The sequence below is a fragment of the Carcharhinus amblyrhynchos genome, chromosome 10 (genome assembly GCF_965287045.1).
Source record: "Carcharhinus amblyrhynchos chromosome 10, sCarAmb.v2.hapA, whole genome shotgun sequence".
Taxonomy (NCBI): Eukaryota; Metazoa; Chordata; class Chondrichthyes; order Carcharhiniformes; family Carcharhinidae; genus Carcharhinus; species Carcharhinus amblyrhynchos.
In genome coordinates, this window is record NC_137333.1 from 41,095,208 (window position 1) to 41,116,888 (window position 21,681).

Below are 21,681 nucleotides of genomic sequence, written 5' to 3' on the forward strand. Positions count from 1 at the left end.
GTTAACTAAACATGAATATAACTACACTATTCTTCTTTGGAGGATTTTCCAGTCTGTTTGATGTTCTATAATTGCAAAGCTAAAAAAAAAATTTCTTGTTAAAAAGTTACACCTCACTGAGGAAGTTTCAGGCAGATCAACATCCAACAATCTGCTCTGAAAGTTCTGCTGACATTTTGACAGCTGTGATAAATTGCACCACAGCATCAAAGACAATCACAGCATTTGAAAACACACAATATTTTCAATAAAACAACTCAGAACATTCTTTTAAAAAGTCAATTCAACTAACTCCTGTTTTATAGATCCACCCACCTGATTTCCTGCCCACGGTGACCCACAAAATCCAGCTCAGAGTACAGGAGCAAAGAAGTCAAGGTGAACCTTTATAAAACAGTGGATCATCCTCAACTGGAGCATTGCATCCAGTTCTGGGTACTGTACTCTAAGAAAGATGTAAACGAATTGGCAAGGGTGCAGAAAAGATTTACAAGAATTGTTCTTAAAAGAGACTTCAGTAATGTTGATAGACTGGAGAAGTTGGAGTTGTTCTCCTTTAAGAAGAGGTGGTTGAGAGGAGGTTTGATGAAGCTGTTTGAAATCATGAGGATCCCTGACTGAGTAAATAGAAAGGAAACAGATTTAAAGTGGCAAAAAGAACCAGAGATGAAATGCTGATAAATCTTTCATTCAGTGAGTTGTTAGGACCTGGAATACGCTGCCTTAATCAGTGGTGAAGTATTTCAATCATGGCTACATGAAGAGAAATGGATAATCAATTAATCAGAGAAGATTTGCAGGGGAAAGAGGAAAAGGCAGCAGAGTGAGAAGAGCTGAGTCAGTCACAGAGAACCAGCACAGACATGATGGGTCAAATGGCCTACTTATGTGCTATAAATATTCTATGATTCTATATTAATCATTTTGGTTGCTGGCCTCTCAATAACCATAAACCCATCTTCTACAAAGTTCCACAATATATCTCACCCTGCATTAATTTTTGATTTATTGTCACGTGTTAGTGAAAAGTATTATTTCTTGCGTACTATACAGACAAAGCATACCATTCATAGGGAAGGAAATGAGAGAGTGCAAATTGTAACGTTACAGTCATAGAGAGGTTGTAGAGAAAGATCAACTTAATGAGAGACAGTCCATTCAAAAGTCTCTTGGCAGCGGGAAAGAAGCTGTTCTTGAGTTGGTTGGTACGTGTCCTCAGAATTTTGTATTTTTTTCTTGATGGATGAAGGTGGAAGAGGATGTCCTGGATGCATAGGGTCCGGAATTATGCTGGCTGCTTTTCCAAGGCAGCAAAAAGTATAGACAGTGCCATAAGAACATAAGAACTAGGAGCAGGAGTAGGCCATCTAGCCCTTCGAGCCTGCCCCGCCATTCAATAAGATCATGGCTGATCTGTCGTGGCTCAGTTCCACTTTCCCGCTCTCTCCCCATAACCCTTAATCTCCTCGCTTATCAAAAACCTATCAACCCGCGTCTTAAAAATATTTAACGAGGCAGCCTCCACCACTTCAACGGGCAGAGAATTCCAGAGATTCACCACCCTTTGAGTGAAGAAGTTCCTCCTCAACTCTGTTCTAAACCGCCCCCCCCCCCTTTATCTTGAGGCTGTGCCCCCTAGTCCTACTGTCCTTTCTGAGCGGGAGGAGTCTCTCCACCTCTATCCTATCCATCCCATTCATCACCTTATATGTCTCAATGAGATCTCCCCTCATTCTTCTAAACTCTAACGAGTACAAGCCTAGTTTATTCAGCCTCTCCTCATAGCTCAACCCCCTCAACTCCGGTATCAGTTTAGTAAACCTCCTCTGCACTCCCTCCAAGGCCAAAATATCCTTGCGTAAGCACGGCGACCAAAACTGCACACAGTACTCCAGCTGCGGCCTCACCAATGCCCTATATAGCTGCAGCAAGACCTCCCTACTTTTATATTCAATCCCCCTCGCTATGAAGGCCAGCATCCCATTAGCCTTCCTGACCACCTGCTGCACCTGCAGGCTGGGTTTTTGCGACTCGTGCACAAGGACCCCAAGGTCCCTCTGCACTGTTGCATGCTGCAGTTTTTTGCCACCTAAGTAATAGTCCTTCCTACCATTATTCCTACCAAAGTGGACCACCTCGCACTTGCCAACATTAAATTCCATTTGCCATTTCCTGGCCCATTCGCCCAGCCTATCTAGATCCTTCTGCAGACTCTCCACACCCTCCACGCAATTTGCCGTTCCACCAATCTTGGTGTCATCAGCAAATTTCGACACCATACACTCGGTCCCCTCCTCCAGATCATCTAAATAAATGGTAAATAGCTGAGGCCCCAGCACCGACCCCTGGGGCACTCCACTAGTCAATGGTTGGGAAGCTGGTTTGGTTGATAGACTGAGCTTCATTCACAAATCTTTGTAGTTTCTTGCAGTCTTGGACAGGGCAGAAGGCATACCAAGCTGTGATACAACTAGAAAGAATTATTTCTATGGCGCATCTGTAAAAACTGGTGAGAGCCGTAGCGAACATGCTAAATTTCCTTAGTCTTCTGAGAAAGTAGAGGAAAGTAGTAGAAAGTTGATGGGCTTTCTTAACTGTAGCATAGAGGGACCAGGTTAGGTTGTTGGTGATCTTGAAGCTTGAAGCTCTTGACCATTTCTACTTCATCCCCATTGATGTAAACAGGGGCATGTTCTCCACTATGCTTCCTGAAGTCGATGACGATCTCCTTCATTTTGTTGACAATGAGGAAGGGATGATAATCATCGCACCAGTTCACCAGATTCTCAATCTCATTCCTGTACTCTGTATCATCATTGTTTGAGATCCGATCTGCTACGGTGGTGTTGTCAGCAAACTTGAAAATAGAATTGAAGGTGAATTTGGCTACACAGTCATAGGTGTATGAGGAGTATAGCAAGGGTTTGAGGACACAGTCTCGAGGGGCACCAGTGTTAAGGATGATCGTGGGGGAGGTATTGTTGCCTATCCTTACTGATTACAGTCCATGGGTTTGGAAGTTCAGAATCCAGTTACAGAGGGAGGAACAAGGCCACAGAGTTTGGAGATGAGTTTTGTAGGAATAATGATGTTGAAGGCTGAGCTGTAGTCAACAAATAAGAGACTGATAATGGGTGTCTTTGTTATTTAGGTGTTCCAGGCTTGAGTGCAGGGCCAGGAAGCTGGTGAGTGCTGTGGACCTGTTGCGGCAATAGGTGAACCATAGTGGATCCAAACAATCTGGGAGGCAGGAACTGATTCGTGCCATGACTAACCTTTCAAAGCACTTCAAAATGATGGATGTCATTAAGGCACGCTGCTTGGCTTTTCTTCGGTACCGGGGAAACGATCATCTTTTTGAGGCAGATAGGAACCCCAGATTAGTGTAAAGAAGGGTTGAAGATGTCTGTAAGTACCTCTGCCAGCTGGTCTGTGCACAACCTGAGTGCTCGTTCAGGTACCTCATCTGGGTCAGTCGCTTTCTGCGAATTGACTTCAGGTTCATCTGAGATTTCTGGGGTAGAGGGGTGCTCTCACTTATTTCTTGCTCAAAACAGGCATGGAATACATTGAACTCATCGGGGAGCGATGAACTGGTGTTGGCAATTTTACATGCTTTCATCTTGTAGTCTATTATGTCTGAAGTTTCTGCCACTCATTTGTCACTTAAGCCATTGCTGATTAGCATTACTTCCCTTCCCCTAACATAGAGAATTTAAAAACAATGTCTATAAATCTGCCAATGATCTCAACTTTCTCTATCCTGGAAAATTTCTTTCACCTGATTTCATCCAGACCGGTGTGGTCCTCTGACTCTGGTGTCTCATATCAGATTTCATTTCAGCACGAGTGGCAGAAACTTCAGACTAGGCTTGGAACCTCACAATTTTAAAACTTTTCTAACTCTTGATTTCTGAAAGATTGTGGAGCTTTCAATCACCCTCTGTAATCCTCCATTCCATAAGGTTAGGAATTCATCAAAGCCGATGTAAATCCTTCTCCCGTGCATAACTGCTAATACACTAATTTGTATATTCAGCATCATTTTAAGAACTGAATGTCAAAAGGCCAGCACATTTCAACAGATTAGTATCTTAAATATTACAATTAGAGGTTATCTTTCAGAATATGAATAAATTGTTATGCAAACTCTCCAAATACAGAAATAGCATTCAGTAAGGCACCATTCGCATCTTAAGTCTACTACATTAACTGATCATACAATCAACCCCAATATGGACTATACTCCTGAGGAAAATGCCTGTTTAAATATTCCTTGAACTCCCAGTAATTGAGCAAAAATCCAGAATATTTATTAATTTACTGTTCATTCCACTTGACACACTCCCTTTCCTCTCTATCTAGACCTCCTTGGCAAGCAGCACTAGAACTCTGGCACCCACTGAATACTTGAGCAACTAAGTCAATATTTAATTGTGTAAATTTCAAGTCCATTCAAGACTTCTCAAGAGGACTTTTCTGGATTCTTTTGGAAGAAATAAATTGATCCAAAGTCCATTGTTTCCATTGGAACACCATTCTAAGTATTTTATATCCTGTTAACAAGAGAATACATGCTGGTCTCGTCAGTGATGTCCATACCTCGTGTTTTTTTTTTAAGGATCCTTTCAGGCTTGCTGAATTAATCCTGTATCTTCCACATTTTTGTTCACTGTTCAATCCAAATCACCAGCAACAATCCGGACAATCCATTTCTCTCAAAACGATGAACATTACCTCTTCAAACAAAATATGTTTCTAATGTAAACAAGTTCACATGTGCACTGGCATTCCTGAACAGAGATTTTCATCCTCGTGGCATTAATCTGTGACCCAATTGGTAATATTCTGGATTCAAGTCACATCCAGAGGCTGGAAGCAGAAATCAGGATAGTTTCTTGGTCCCAAAACTAACTCCAAAGGAAAACAATGACTCCTTGAAGTGCCCAAGGGGCACCCCTTGATTGGCAAAGATACATGTTCTCTGTTCAATTAAGGACAGCAGCAGAACAGACTGCGGAATAGCAGTATTGTCACTGGACGAGTAATCAAAAGCCAAGACTCACTCTGGGGACATCGGTTCAAATCACATCACAGCAGCTGGTTCAATTAATAAATATGGAATATAAAGCTCAGCTCAGGAATGGTGACAATGAAATTATTGTCAATTATCATAAAAACTGTGATGCCGTTGTTGGACTGGAATGGACACAGTAAGAAGCCTCATAACACCAGATTAAAGCCCAACAGTTTATTTAGAATCACAAGTTTTCAGAACATTGCTCCTTCATCAGGTGAGTGGAGGTAGGTTCACAAACATGGCATATATAGGCAAAGACACAACTGCAAGATAATTACAGATTGGAATGTTAAGAATGGTTGGAAGGCAAGCCTTTACATACAATCAAGCCTTTACAGGTAAAAAAAAAGTGTGCGTCAAAAGAGGGATAATCACAGATTAAAGAGGTGCAAATTATCTCAAGATGTGAATTGTCTTAAGCCAGAACTCATGCAACTCGGCCAATGCTGTCTATCTCATATGCTACAGGGAAGTACGTCCTGATGTAGTACATCAGCAAGATCATGCAGATGTTACAACAGTGGATGAACGGACACTGCGCGACCATCACCAGGCAGAAGTCTTCCCTTCAGCAGTCAAGGGCATTCAGTCTCCAATCTTCAGGTAAGCGTTCTCCAAAGCAGCCTTCAGGACAAATGACAATTCAGAATCACCAAGGAGAAACTGATAGCCAAGATCCTCACGCGTAGGACAGCCTCAACCAGAGTCTTGGGTTCATATCATCCACCATGTTGCCTGGGTTTGCAAATTCCTGCTAACTGTCCTGGCTTGAGACAATTCCCACCTCTAACTTGTGATTACCCTCTCTCGACGCACACTGTTTGCACCTGTAGACTTGATTACCTGTAAAGGCTCACATTCCAACCATTCTTCACATTCCAATTGTTTTGCAATTGCGTCTTTGCCTATACATGCCATGTTTGTGAACCTACTTCTACTTACCTGATGAAAGAACTGCACTCCAAAAGCTCATGATTCCAAATAAAGCTGTGAGCTATCATTGAAACTCATCTGGTTCATTAAGTTCTTCCAGAAAATTCCAATAACTGGTCCCAATAAAAATAGCCAAGGAACTGGCACATTGACTGGCAGTGGTAATTTTTGACCCACCTACCTCTGATGGGGGGAAATATCCAGCCCAAGTCTAAAACATAAAAATCAAATACTGCACTGGTGCAGTACTGATTGAGCATTGCACTATTGGAAGTGCCTTCTTTCAGATGAGATATTAAACTGACGCCCTGCCAGGTAGGCTTAAAGGAACAGCAGGGGAATTATCGCTGTTTTCTTGATCAATATTTCTCCCTCAATCAACATCAATGGAACAGATTATCTGATGTCAATCACAGTGCTGCTTGTCGGAACTTGGTGCCACAATCCCTATTACAAACACTAAATAAATTTCAAAAATAGCTCTGGACTTTTGTGGACTTGAAAAGTGTGAAATAAATACGAATCATGCTTTTGTTCTTTTGAAAGAAGACACACATGCTCACAATGTTTCATTTTTCAAAGCACAACACTGCAGTTTTGTGTCGATGCTCTCCTGTATTTACTGTGGATATTTGGAATGCTGTTCCCTCTGTAATTTGTGCTAATGAAAATATAAATTCAGTCACTGCACCCCAACCAAATTGCTACGTACCTTGACACTATTTTCAAGGTGCGTAAATGTACACACTTCCAACAAGGGACATGCATAACACTAATATTACCATTACTTGCACTTAAAATAAAGGAGTTATGATGATTTCACATGTCATGGATTTGCTTGGCAACAAGACTCAGAATTTACAATGGGAATAATGGGTTGTAATGTACCTAGCACCAAGGACGACTCTGCTTGGCAACAGCAAGAGCTCACTCAAGAGGCTGATGAGATTCATCCTTTTCCCCAGTATCGAGATTAGCAGACATTTAGATACAGTAAGATATAAATAGTCATAGGAAGTAGTTTATCAAAATGGCAGAGAGATCAGGGGAGCTATACCATAGAACCATAGAATTCTTACAATGGAGAAGGAAGCCATTTGACTCTCCAACTCTGCAAAAGAGCATGCCACCCAGGCCCACACTTCCGCTCTATCTCCATGGCTCTACATATTAACCATGGCTAATCTGCCAAACCTACACGTCTTTGAATAGCATGGGGCAACTTAGCACGGCCAATGCACCTAACCTGCATACCTTTAGACTATGGGAGAAAACTGGAGTACTGGGAAGAAACCCACACAGACATGGGGAAATATTCAAACTTCAGATAAACAATCCCTCATGGTTGGAATTGAATCCAAGTCCTTGAGCTATGATACAGTAGTGCCAACCACCACTAATTTTCAAGAGACAGGATGTAGGAGAGACAGAAGGCCCAATATCCGGTGATCATTATCAGGGAGAGCCAGGTAGGTATAATTGTCAACTCCTGCAGAAGCAGACACGCCAGTTTAACATCTGAATGGAAGGCCAGTTCACCATCATACAGGAAAGCCAAGGTGTCCTTTTAAAATCTTAAAACAAAACTAATGCAAAAACCTTTGTAAAGGCAATTTACCCATCTTCCCGGAACCCAAGCAAAGATGCTTTCCAGACTGGATCACCCTCCTGGTATTGTGTGGTGTCTATAAATTGGATTTGACTCATAGATTTGTTTAAGGTGGATGTTGTTTGGGGAACAGGGAAATCTTACTGAGTTCAGGTATCGGGGATATAGTTTGGAACAAGGGGTAATTCCTAGACAAAACTGTGTGCATGTGTATTACCCTGGTATTTACGTGCCTTTAGAATTATAGTCTTGCTCCTGTGTATGTCTTTTCTTTCATTTAACAAACAACTTTTAATAACTGGGCGTCTTATTTGCATGGGTGGTTTCATGTGATTCCTCAGACCATTTGAAAAAAATAATATATACCACCAAGAACTGGTGTCTCATGTTGAGATGCCCTCACAGATAACATCAACGTGGCTTGTGACAACAGGATTCAGAACGTGCTCACACGTAAACATCAAAACTATTCAGCTTACAGTTCAGTAAGTCTGGCATACCAGTCTAGTAACTAATTCTAATATGTGTCCCATTTTTATTTCACCTCTACATTTGTCTACCTTACAATTTATTCAGCTTTCTTTAATTAAATGTGTGAATTCTTTACGATGCAGAAAAATGCTGATCTCCTATGGGCTTTGTCAAGGTCAAAACATGGTATGAACAGCACTGACAACTCTTTCAGTCAAAAATCGATTAACAAAAGTCTGACACCACAAGGACTTAAACTTCAAATTCAGCATTGCAGAATTAACACAATAGCATGAGTTAATGCTTTACTTTTTCACATCCAAATCTTTGAAATATTAACTTTTAAAAATAATTCCTGTGGCTAAGTTTTTTTTCAATATTTCTCAAATACAATCTAATTGCAAACTTTATTGTAAAAGGATGGGAGTCAGCACACTTTTCTTCATTACAGCTTAATTAACAAAACCCATGACTGTTCATTCATTAACAGGCCAAATAATCCCACAAACATGCCATTAGCAAGTTTTTCATCAGCAGGTTCAGTTGCCTACTAAATTTTGTAGATTTAAGACATGTGCACCCAGTTCTCATGTTAATTTTCTTCCTTGCATTATTGAAAAATAGTTCAGGTAATTAAAAATGTAAATGATTAATTATTTAGAGTTTAGCTCAGTTGTCTGATCAGCTGGTTAGTGATGGAGAGTGACTCGAACAGCATGGATTCAATTCCCATATTGGCTGAGGTTCGGAAAGGCCCACCTTCTCTATTTTGCCCCTCACCTGAGGTGTGGTGATCCACAGGTTAAGTCACCACTGGTCACCTCTCTCCCTCAAAGGGTAGAACAACCTGTGGTCATCTGGGACAATCGCGGCTTTACCTTTAACATTTACAGAGTTTAATACGAATGGAGAAAAAGGAAATAACAACAAAAAGCATTTTATCTGACAATTTGCCCAAAATACTTGAATAAAATAAATTACGAATATTGGAAATCTAAATAATAATAGAAAATGCTGCTAACAGTTTGAAATTTTCTGATATATTACTTGACTGCAAGGAAAATGGAGAAGGTAGGTAGGTATATGGTTAAAATTTGTATGACCCAGTTTTCAGTGAGTTTGGGTCTTTACTTGTTGCATTGGTGAAGACAGCCAAAATTGAATAGGATATGCCATACGCTTTCACAGTTGACGGTCAAAGACGTTCATGATGCAGAAAGAGACAATATACAGTGGTTGACGTGGTTCCTTGCATTCTTCTTGTGTTTGTCATGCAGTAAAGAACATGGGTGGAAATCTCCCAAAAAAATTTCTACATTTTGAATTAGCAGGAAAACTGGAGTAGATAGCGCTGGTTTTCTTAGTGGACGATCACACTAGAATCTCCCCCACACTATGCAACGCAGAGGCCACCAACGTGAATAGCATTATATTTCAGGGGCCAGGGCGGGCATGGAAGAATCGTCCCCCATGTCTGCAATATCTCTCAAAGGAAAAACTACACTACTATTCTGGAAGGAGCTCCTTGGCTACTGAGAGGAAGCAGGTGAAAGGAACCCTTGCAGTCGAGCTACAACTTACACACACCTCAGCTATAAAATGGTAAAAGTATAACTGGTGCTCATCTTTGTGAGAATTTACTGCTTTCAAATGTGGAAACAGAGGAATCGGTTCACAATCAAAACAATAAGTGAAACATCTAAATTAATGGTGGCAAATCAGGTCTCATGGCTCAGAATTTTTCAATAATCCACCATCCAGCTCCAGAAGTGCTAAAGAACCAACTGTGATCGATAAAATTCTCCTTTAAAGTTCTGAATTGATAAATTAATTGTGGCATAATACTTCAAAGTAATGTGTTGATCCATTATTTTGCAAACAAATGATGTTCAAGATTAATGCACGCCTCATTCCAATGGTACATTCTCAATTGTTAACACACCTTTAATTGAATGGGGGTGTCATGTAGACCTTCCACAATGGGGTAGAATCTTTCCCACTTCCTTAGTTCTCCTGCTGTTGTTATGGCTTCTAAAACATTTTCAAGGCTGAAAGAAAATTGAACACCAGCGTCAAATGCAAAGAAAATTAAACAAGTGCACCACTATTTATGCTGTATATGGTAATTAAATGAACTTTTCATTCTACCCATCAATTTGCTGCCTCAGATAGTAAACAGTAATTTTTAATTGACACAGATAATTTTTAATCATTCAGCAAGTGAAAGCTTTTGAAGGTGGGAGTACCATGTTTTAGGCTAGAGATGTAGTGGCTGGTTCTCTCCATGTGTGAAGAAATCACTAAAGAGGAGCAATACCTCAAAGGGACATACAATGTCCTGTTTTGGCAGACAAGGCTAAGTAGAATCCAAAGAGCTTCTACAAATTCATAAAGACAAAAAAGTAACAAGGAAGAGAGTAGGGCCTCTTAAGGATCAACAATGTCATCTATGTGTAGATCCACAAGAGATGAATGAGATCCTAAATAAATATTTCTCATCAGTATTTACTATTGAGAAAACCATGGATGTTAGGAAACTTGGGAAAATAAGTAGTGATGTTTTGAGGAGTGTACATATTACAGGAAAGGAGGTGCTGCAAGTCTTAAAGCGCATCAAGTTAGATAAATCCCCGGGATCTGATGAAGTATATCCCAGGACATTGTGGGAGGCTAGGGAGGAAATTGCGGCTCCCATAGCCGAGATATTTGAATCAATAGTCACAGGTGACGTGCCTGAAGATTGGAGAGTGGCAAATGTTGTACCTTTGTTTAAAAAGGGCTGCAGGGAAAAGCCTGGGAACTACAAGCCAGTGAGCCTTCAATCTGTGATGGGTAAATTGTTGGAAGGTATTTTGTGAGACAGGATCTACAGGCATTTAGAGATGCAAGGGCTGATTAGAGACAGTCAGCATGGCTTTGTGTTTGAGTTTCTTGAAGGGGAACCAAGAAGGTAGACGAGGGCAGTGAAGTTGATGTTGTATACATGGATTTTAGCAAGGCCTTCGACAAGTTATCACATGGTAGGCTGTTGCATAAGATTAAATCTCACGGGATCCAGGGTGAGATTTCTAAATGGATACAAAATTGGCTTCTTGACAGAAGCCAGAGGGTGGTTGTAGAGAGTTGTTTTTCAAACTGGAGGTCTGTGACCAGCAGTGTGCCTCAGGGATCAGTGCTGGGTCCACTGTTATTTGTTATTTATATTAATGATTTGGATGAGAATATAGAGGGCATGGTTAGTAAGTTTCCAGATGACACCAAGATTGGTGGCATAGTGGACAGTGAAGAAAGTTATCTCCAATTGCAATGGGATCTTGATCAACTGGGCCAGTAGGCTGACAAATGGCAGATGGAGTTTAATTTAGACAAATGTGAGGTGATGCATTTTGGTAGATTGAACCAGGACAGGACTTACTCAGTTAATGGTAGGGCGTTGGGGAAAGTTACAGAACAAAGAGATCTCAGGGTACATGGTCATAGCTCCTTGAAAGTGGAGTCACAGGTGGACAAAGTGGTGAAGAAGGCATTCAGCATGCTTGGTTTCATTGGTCAGAACATTGAATACAGGAGTTGGGACATCTTGTTGAAGTTGTCCAAGACATTGGTAAGGCCATACTTGGAATGCTGTGTGCAATTCTGGTCACCCTATTATAGAAAGGACATTATTAAACCAGAAAGAGTGCAGAAAAGATTTACTAGGATGCTACCGCGACTTGATGGATTGAGTTATAAGGACAGGCTGAATAGACCGGGCCTTTTTTATCTGGAGTGTAGAAGGCTGAGGGGTGATCTTATAGAGGTCTATAAAATAATGAGGGGAATAGACAAAATTGATGATAGTCAATATCTTTTCCCAAAGATAAGGGAGTCTGACACTAGAGGGCATAGGGTTAAGGTGAGAGGGGAGAAATACAAATGTGATCAGAGGGGCAATTTTTTCACACAGAGGGTGGTGAGTGTCTGGAACAAGCTGCCAGAGGTGGTAACAGAGGCGGCTACAATTTTATCTTTTAAAAAGCATTTAGATAGTAACATGGGTACGATGGGTATAGAAAGATATTGGCCAAATGCAGGCAATTGGGATAGGCTTTGGGGTTTAAAAAAAGGACAGCATGGGCAAGTTGGGCTGAAGGGCCTGTTTCCATGCTGTTAACCTCTATGACTCTATAGGACATGTTTTAAACCTAAACAATGGGCAGCACGGTGGCACAGTGATTAGCACTGCTGCCTCACAGCACCAGGGACCCGGGTTCAATTCCGGCCTCAGGTGTCTGCCTGCGTGGAGTTTGCACATTAACCCTGTATGGATTTCCTCCGGGTGCTCTGGTTTCCTCCCACAGTCCAAAAATGTGCGGGTTAGGTTGATTGGCCAGGACAAATTGCCCCTTAATGTCAGGGGATTAGGAGAGTAAAATAAGTGGGGTTACGGGGATAGGATAGGGCCTGATGGGCTCGAGGGGACAAATGGCCTCCTTCTGCGCTGTAGATTCCATCAGTGTATGATAACATTTGATTTTAACTTATAGATAATGTTCAATAACCTTTCCTATTTGTAGATCAAAGAAACATACAAGAAAAGTTAGAAATGAGAAAGTTTTTTTAGCACATTCCTCTGGTGTATTAATTCACTAATCACTTTATCTGATCTGATCCCAATGTTTTTGCTTCCAAGAGCTTGCTTGATGGATTTTTCTTGATATCAATTCTAACTTTTTCCTCCAGATTTCAATTACTGCTTTTGGTCGTCAGTTAACACTTCTATACCTTCAAATTATTTTGTGTTACTTGTGCTGATATTTTGTTTAAAGACTCGGAAAATGAGTTTGCATTTGCAACAGTCCTCCTTTAATGATATAATTTATTTTTCTTCCAATTTTCAAATTTTAGCTCATATCTTGCTTAAAATAATTAATACCCAATTAATAACACATAATAATTCATGTCTATTAGCAAAAAGGTCGACATTGTGTTGAGTTGTATTTACTTTTGCCTTTCAAGTGCTGACTAACTGCACTTGCAAATCTTGTCTTTATGTTCAAAGCGTTTTTCATTCATGTGTTGAGAATCTGTATTTCTATTAACTATTAACATATTATTTACACTGCAGACATGTTATATGTTATATTTAATGAATAAAATGCTGTAAAATCTATAACTATGACTGTCAAATGAATCTCATCTTTATAAAAATATCCCAAATTGCTCTTATAAATATTCTAAGAACATCACTAACAAGATAGGTTAATTGGTGTGTCAACATTCTCTCATGTCAGTGCTACAGCAGCTACCCAATAGTCAAAACTAATTAACTTTTAATGAGATAATAGATCTGAGGAAAGCTAAGAAGACAAAGGCATCCACAATAAATGGTAGAACAATGAGAATTAAAGAGGAACAGAGGGCCCTTGGATGCATGTCCACAGGTCCGTCAAGGTAGCTGGACAGGGTGATAAGGTGGTTAAGAAGGCACAGGGGATTTTTTTTTCATTAACCATGGGCTAATGGGGATATTTGTTGCTTTAGCCATAAGGAACGGGGATATTTGTTTCATTAGTCAAGGAGTAAAAGAGCTGGGAGGTTATACTAGAACTACATAAAAACCTATTAAGGCCACAGCTGGAACACTGTATACAGTTCTGGTCATCGCACAACGAGATATGATATGATTCCACTGTGGATGATACAGGAGATACATGAGGATGCTGCCTGGACTGAAGAATTTTGATGAGGAAAGGTTGGACATCCAGGGTTGTTTTTGTTGGAACAGAGGAGGCTAAGTGGAGACCTGATTGAATGTTCCTCATCATTTTTGATATTTCAAAGATTGGAAACGGATCTTTGGCTGAGAGGTCCATAAGCAGGGACTATTGATTTAAGATAGCAAGTAGAAGGTTTAAAGGAGATTCAAGGAGAATTTTGTTCACTCAGAAACTGGTGAGGATCTGGAAATCATTGCCTGAAATTGTGGTTGAGGCAGAAACCTTCATAACATTTTTTAAAAATTCTTGAATATGCACTTGAAGGGCTCACAAGGTTGCTGATCACAAGTTGGACAGATACTTGTCAACTGCTGCTGCATAATGAACCACATGGCCTCCTTCCATATGCATATTTCTATGATTCTATGTATACGGAAGGCGGCATTGTTAAATACTAATTGTGGTTGATGGATTTAAATTGTGCAAACATGCTTAAACACAACTAATAATGCATTGTAGTAACAGTAAATAAAATCGTAATTTTCAACAGAGAGGATTAGTATCGACCTTAAACTCATCTAATGGAGGAAAGATCAATATAAAGAAGTGCATCACCATGGGAATTATATGCTATATTTTCTTTCCTTATCCTTACATCATAGCAAAGCAATACAAACAAATCCAATTAAGGGCAAGAAAAATTATGCCCTTCAACAAACAAAGCATGCTATGTTTATTTGAAAATACATCCTAATTAAAAATAAACATCATCATGTAAACTGTAATATATTTAGGTTCCCAGTGGAATGGATACATGTTATCCCTTCAAATGTTACCTATTATAACACTAACTCAAAAGGGGCAAGAAGAAAAAGGGGCAAGAAGAAAAGGTGCACATTTCAACTTACATATTTTCCTCTCCAACAATACAAATTGCTGATAGAAGCTTGATTGCATCGGTCATCATGTTAGGCTGCCTTGGATCAATAGCTCTGGCCAGCAAGAATATACTTCGTTCTTCCCCCAAGATCCTTTCCAATCCATACTAAAATTAGTGAAGTGGCAGATTTATTGTATATTAGTCACAAAATTACTTTTTCAGGTTTACTGCCTAATTTGCAATCGATACTAAATAAATAAATTTGCTTTTATTTTCTAAAGCAGTTCAAAAAAAACTTATTACAGTCCATTAGTTGCAGTTCAATTTTAATACATTCATTGCATATGCACGGATATAATTTTCAGAATTGGGCAAAATAGTAAATAAATTTCAAAGGTTAGATTAACTGTTTAAAATGAATTCAACTACTATATCATATTTTCATTAATTGCTGATTTCCATGTGAACTTAGTTATTTTAGAAAAACACATACACAAAATTTCAAATCAAACTTGATTGTTTTTAGTGGGTTATTCTTGCATTTCATCAATAGCTGCACTCCATTTTGCAGGAAAAAATGTGTTATCTCCAGCAGGTCCATTTTCTGAACTTTAATGGACAATCAGCATTACAACATTACATCTCAAGCTTGTAAAGAAAGAGCATCATGAAATGATGAAAGGAAAAAAATTGCCACACATTTGTGAAAAACATAAGATAAATCTCACACATCTAAAACAAGATCAAATGTCACAGCAATATATCATTAAATAATTAAGTTACCTTATTGTTCATGAATGCCCTCAAACACTGAATCACTTTATGTTGACTCTTACGATCGTTTTTTTCTTGGCTATCATGAAAACATAAACAGAACTTCTATTTTAATTTAAAAGCCAAACGATATTTCATAAGATGGGCAACTTGAAATACAGAATTAGAAACTGCACTTACTGTTTCTTATTGAGTAACTTCTCCAGGACATCCAACAGCTGGTTCAAACCTTCGTTTCCAAAGCTTCCTACCCAACTGGGAAAAAAAAAGAATAAATTCAATCACAAAACTAAAGCACTGGAAAGTGGAAAGGGTGAAAGCAATCAACCATGGTGCACTAATAAATACTTCTCAATTAAAAAATGATTCTATTCGAAATAAAGAATTTGCAGTAAATGTAACTTCAAATTCAAAGACATTATATATAATGAATGTAAGCAGTATACATTTAAAATAATTTGCATCAATTGTTTTTATTTTTCATTATAAAAACTATGGACAGAATGTAATGTTAATAATTTAGACTTTGTGAGGGGAATAGTCAACACTGAGGAAGATTGCAGGAAATGACAACAAAACATGAATACACGTGCCAAATGATGTTTTTCCCCATATGCTCAATTAAGAGGCATGAGTATAAATGGTGTAGAGAAGAAAATAGTAATATAAATGGGATAGAGAAATAGAGGGACCTAGTTAATCAAACCGAAGTGTAGCAAATAAAGCGCACAGGTTTATTTTGAGAGGGATAAAATTGAAAAGTAGAGAAGTTACGCTCAACTTGTATTGAATCTTCAATAAACCACAATCAGGAGTGCTGCGTATGACTCTGATCACCATATTATTTAAATGATATATTGATACACTGGAGAAGATACAAAAGATTCACAAGGAATGTATCAGAATTGTGAGCTTACACTGATAAGCAAAGCTCTATGTTCTATGTAAAAACAGAAGGCTGACTGGTGATCTACTAGAGATCTTTAATCAGGAAATGCTTTGTTATAGCACAGTGTGCTCACTTGTAGAAAGCAGCAAAATTAGAGGTCATCGATATAAGATTGTCATCAAGAACTCAGAATACAGAAGAAACTTCTTCACCCAGAGAATAGTGAGGATGAGGAATTCACTACCACAATATTATTAGTTTTTTTTTAAAACTGCTGGAGGCATTCTCCCAAGGTTTAGGACAATGTCCATTTTGACATTATAGCCCATCATTCAACTACCAACAATGCTTTTGTATCTAGAATAGAAGGAACCAACATTTTATCCAAGTTATCATTGTTCAAGATTATGCAACGTTTACATTCTAAGGAAATCCGAACAACATATTGTGGGTTGGAAACATAGAAAATAGCAGTAGGCCATTCAGCCCACCAAGCCAACTCCATCATTCAATTTAATTGTGGCTGATCTCTATCTCAACACCATATTCTCATTCTATCCCAATACCCTTTAACACCTTGAGTGCATAGAAATCTATTTATTTCTTAAATACATTCAGTGGCTTTGCCTTCACAGCTTTATGTAGTAGAGATTTCCACAAGTTCCCCATTCTCAAGTGAAAAAAATCTCCCCTCATCTCAATCTTATACGGCCTTCACAGTATCCTGAGACCATGGTGATTGGACAGTGTTCAGTGCCACTTGCCATGCTTCAGATGCTGAAGCAGGTTGTGCCTGCATACACCATGATGTGGATAACATTAATGATTGGGATGCAAAGTATTATATGTGCCATACAAGTGTCAGGTAATAAGCATCTCTAACAAGATCAGTAACAATCTCTAACAACCATCTCCCCTTTACACTCAATGGTATTACCCTGGCTAAATCTTGTGGGTCACCATTTAAAGGAAACATGACTGGACTAGCCATATAAGGGGTGCAGCTACAAGACTAAGTCAGGGCTGGAAGTTCAGTGACACATAACCCAGCTCCTGACTCTCCAAATCCTCTTCACCCATTCACAGTTGCGCAACAGTTAGAACAGTTGCCTCACAGTACAAAGGACCCAGGTTCAATTCCAGCCATGGGTAACAGCCTTTGGGGAGTCTGCACATTCTCCTAGTGTCTGTGTGGGTTTCATCTGGGTTTTCTGGCTTCCTCCCACAGCTGAAAGATGTGCAGGGCAAGTGGACTTGCCATGGTAAAATGCACAGGGTAATGAGGGTAGGGTGGGGTTGGACCTGCATGGAATTCTCTTTCAGAGAGTGGGTGCAGACTTGATGAGCTGCATTGTCTCCTTTTACATTGTAGGTATTCTATGGTAAATTAGGAATTTGATGGAACATTCTGCACTTGCCTGGATGAGGTGCATCCAAAAACCTCAATGCCATCCAGGACAAAACAGCTTGCTTGATTAACACCCAAACCATCATCTGAAACATTCACTTCTCACCATCTGTGCATAGAGGCAGCTGTGAATACCATCTGTAAGTTGCACCACAGCAACCTGCCAAGACAGCGCATACAAACCTTGAATTCCACCACCTGGAAGGACAGCAGATGTCTGTTAACACCACTGCCTGCAAGTTCCCCTCCAAGCCACATGCCATCCTGACTTGGAACCATATCACTGCTCCTGGAATTCCCTCCCTAACAGCACTGTGGGTCTAACTGCACCACATGGACTGCAGTGATTAATCAATGCAGCTCACAACTACCTTCTCCAGGGCAATTAGGGATGGGAAACAAACCTTGGCTTTGCCAGTGGAGCTCATGACCCATTTGAATTAAAAAACTTAACTGCCAGCCTAGATTTTGTGCTAAAGTCTTCAATGAGTCTTGAATTCACAACCTTCCGACTCAGAGGCAAGAGTGCTACAATGAGCCACACAATGATTTTTATTGCAAAAATTGATGCTGACTGTAATTTTTCTGCTAATTAAGCGACATAGGACTTAGCTGTTTCAACATTGTTGGCCCTCTGATTTCCTCAATGAGGCAATTAGAAAAAAGAGAAAAATGGTGTGTTCAAAAAGAAAAAGCAGAATATGGTAATTATAATCACATCAATTAAGCAAAGAATAATGCAGTGAGGGTCAAAAAATAGATTATGCTGATAATTTAGTATCAAAATTTGTGCATTTGAAAATAGGCTTCACCTTATGAAGAAAACTATGAATCACATATCTGCAGAAATAGAATTAAGTACGATGTATTAATGAATTACTCAAACCTATTCCACCTGCACACAACTTATTTCATTTGATACCTGTATCTAAAGAAGATGAGATAGTTAGGTAGCTATGAGAACTTCCATGTTTTTTCCTTAATTTGTACTCTGGCAGACCTGTAAAGCACAATGGTCCAGCTCCATTAACATGAAAATGACTCGGAAGTGTGATCTCACTTTAGGGAGATCATTAATACAATAAAATAATAGATGCATGGTCCCAAAACAAAATCTCAGAGACTCAGATTTTTAACTGCCCCTAAAATATAAATGCATTTTAAATCTATATTATTTTGCTGTTGGCTAACTTAAAGTGAATAAGTTATATCAATTGAACAGAACTGAGTCCATACCATGAATCTTGAGATCTCAAAGTACAGAATCACACATGATCATTATCATTACCAGAGCAAATTTGGTTAAACAATTTAAATAATTACAAATGTCAGAATCACAGTGTTTTGCTGTGCAGACATTTCATTAGGAAAGCACATTTGGGTTCAGGAGTAAAAATGTCTTGCTGCAATTAGATAGAGCCTTGGTGAGACCACAACTGGAGTTTTGTGCACCATTTTGGTCCCCTTACCCAAAGATATATTTGCTACAAAGGGAGTGCAATGCAGATTCACCAGACTCAGACCTGGGATTGGCAAGATTGTCCTGTGAGGAGAGACTGAAGAGACTGGGTATTTATTCTCTAAGAGTTTGGAAGAACGAGAGGTAATCACATTGAAATGTACAAAATTTTACAGGGCTCAATAGAGAAGATGCAGAAAGGATGTTTCCCCGGCTGCATTTCTAGAACCAAGGGGCACAGTCTCAGAATAAGAGGCAGGACATTTAGAACTGAAACGAGAGAAATTTCTTCACTCAGATGGTGGTGAATCTTTGGAATTCTCCACCCCAGAGGGCAGGGGAGTCTCACTCATCAAGTATGTTCAAGACAGAAATCACTAAATTTCTGGATATTTCACATATCAAGGGATGTGGGGATAATGTTGGAAAATGGTATTGAGGTCGATCAACCATGATCTTGTTGATTGGTGCAGCAGACTCAAGGGGCTGAATGGCCTACTCCTGCTTCTAGATTGCTGCGATATGGATCAAAGGTGAGGATCAGGTATGACGAAAAGAAGCTCAGAATGGGACCATTCTGTTCCCATTTTTCTAACAAGGGCTAAATTCAGCATGTGTAAATTCACTTTCATTCAGCAGCACTGATTAGCTAGCTGGCAGAAAACAAAGAGTATGCACAAATAGATCTTTTTCTGATTGTCAGGATGTGATGGGTAGAGTACAACTGAAGCCTCAACCTTTTACAATTTATATGAATGACTTAGATAAGGGGTATGAAGACATGGTAGCTAAATTTGAAGATGACACAAAAATAGGTAGGAAAGTAAACCATGAAGAGGATATAAGAAGACTATAGATGGATATTAAATGGGTTGAATGAGTGGGCAAAAATATAACAGATGGAGTATAATGTAGGAAAATGTTCATATTGGCAGAAAGAATAAAGAAGTATTACTTATACAAGAACAGTTGCATAATTCTGAGGTGAGGAGTGACCTAAGTGTTTCAATGCATGAGTCACATATCAGTATGCAGGTACAGCAAGTAATTAAGAAGGCAAACGGAACATCATCTTTTATTAGAAGAAATGAATATAGAAGTAAGGATGTTATGCTTCAGTTATACAGGGCATTAGTGAAACCACATCTCAAATATAATGGGTATTTTGGTCTCCATATTTAAGGATGTAAATGCACTCAAGGCAGTTCAGAGGAAGTTTATTAGATTGAGACCTCAAATGAGCCAGTTGTCCTCTGAGGAAAGGTTAGGCTGAGCTTGTTTCCACTGGAGTTTAAAATGGTGATGGGTGACTTGATTGAAGCATACAGGATTCTGAATGGTGTTAATAAGGTGGACATGGAAAGGATGTTTCCTCTTGTGCAGGCACCGTTTTAAAATTAGGGGTCACCCTTTTGGGACAGCGATGGGGGCAGGCCAATTCTTCCAGTTCACTGTGCTGAGAATCAAATGGAAGCCATTTTGCAGACTCCCCACCGTGTGACACACGCTCTGCGAGTCTCCAGCAGCCGGATTTCTGGCGCCGTTACCTCTGTTCCGATTTCTGGCACATTGCTGTATAAATTATGCAAAACAGTATTTTCATATACTTACCATGTAATTAGCGGGCCCAGGACTGCAGCCTACGGGCCTGGTAGAGTCTCCTGCCCCCCAGCAGAGTGTTTTACTCCACCGAGGTTTACAATAGCTCCCCATTTACGGGGAGCTGGCAGCCCTACCCTGCCTTGATGCTCCCCTAGAATGTTGGGGGTAAAGGGGTGCCCTTTGGGCATGGCCAGCTTGGCAGTGCCAGCCTGGTCCCTGGCACTCCAAGCAGCAAAATGCCAATGCCCCAGGGGCACCTTGGCACTTCCTACCAGGCATCAGGCATCACCAAAGGGTGGAGCCCAATGGAGGGCAGGGCAGAAATCGAGGGCTGGTGTCGGACTAGGCCCAGACATATCCAGGGAGCCAGCGATCGGGAGGCCAGCAGTGCTGGGTTACTGCATATGTGCCGATCTCATTACTGAGATCAGCCCATGTACAGTGGCCTGCTCTGGGCTATGCTGCCAGCCTCTTCAGCTTTTTCACATGCATCACGCTAGTGCATTCTGCAGTGCACAAAATGTGGGAGATTCATTTTGAATTTTTTCCTGCTGGGAAAAAAAAATGTGATTTACTCCAGTTTTAAACAAATTCGACATGTAGAATTCTTTTGGGAGAATCGCCCCAACAAACTTTTTCTGTGAGGGTTTTGCAACAAGTGACTGCCTCAGAAGGTAGTGTAGGAGGGATCATTTAATATTTTTCAGGCGGAGGTGGATTGATTCTCTTAGTGATCAGGGGTAGATGGAAATGTGGAACTCCAAACGCAAACAGATCATTCCTGATCTGAGTAAATGGCAGAGCAGACATGAAGGGCCAAATGGCCGAGTTTGCTCCTAGTTAGTATGTTGAAGTTAGATAATGACTCATTCTAGTC

The 21,681-nt window shown here is 39.9% G+C and overlaps 1 protein-coding gene across 1 annotated transcript in view; it reads right to left on the reverse strand.

Moving 5' to 3' along the window:
- LOC145348875 (protein diaphanous homolog 3-like) overlaps positions 1 to 21,681 on the reverse strand; it is a 527,933-nt gene that overhangs the window by 394,776 nt on the left and 111,476 nt on the right. The window contains exons 6-9 of the mRNA XM_080196908.1: positions 15,627 to 15,701; positions 15,456 to 15,525; positions 14,701 to 14,837; positions 10,036 to 10,141 (exon numbers count right to left, since the gene is read on the reverse strand). Of these exons, the coding sequence (XP_080053034.1) occupies positions 10,036 to 10,141; positions 14,701 to 14,837; positions 15,456 to 15,525; positions 15,627 to 15,701 (388 nt within the window). The remainder of the gene's footprint in view (positions 1 to 10,035; positions 10,142 to 14,700; positions 14,838 to 15,455; positions 15,526 to 15,626; positions 15,702 to 21,681) is intronic.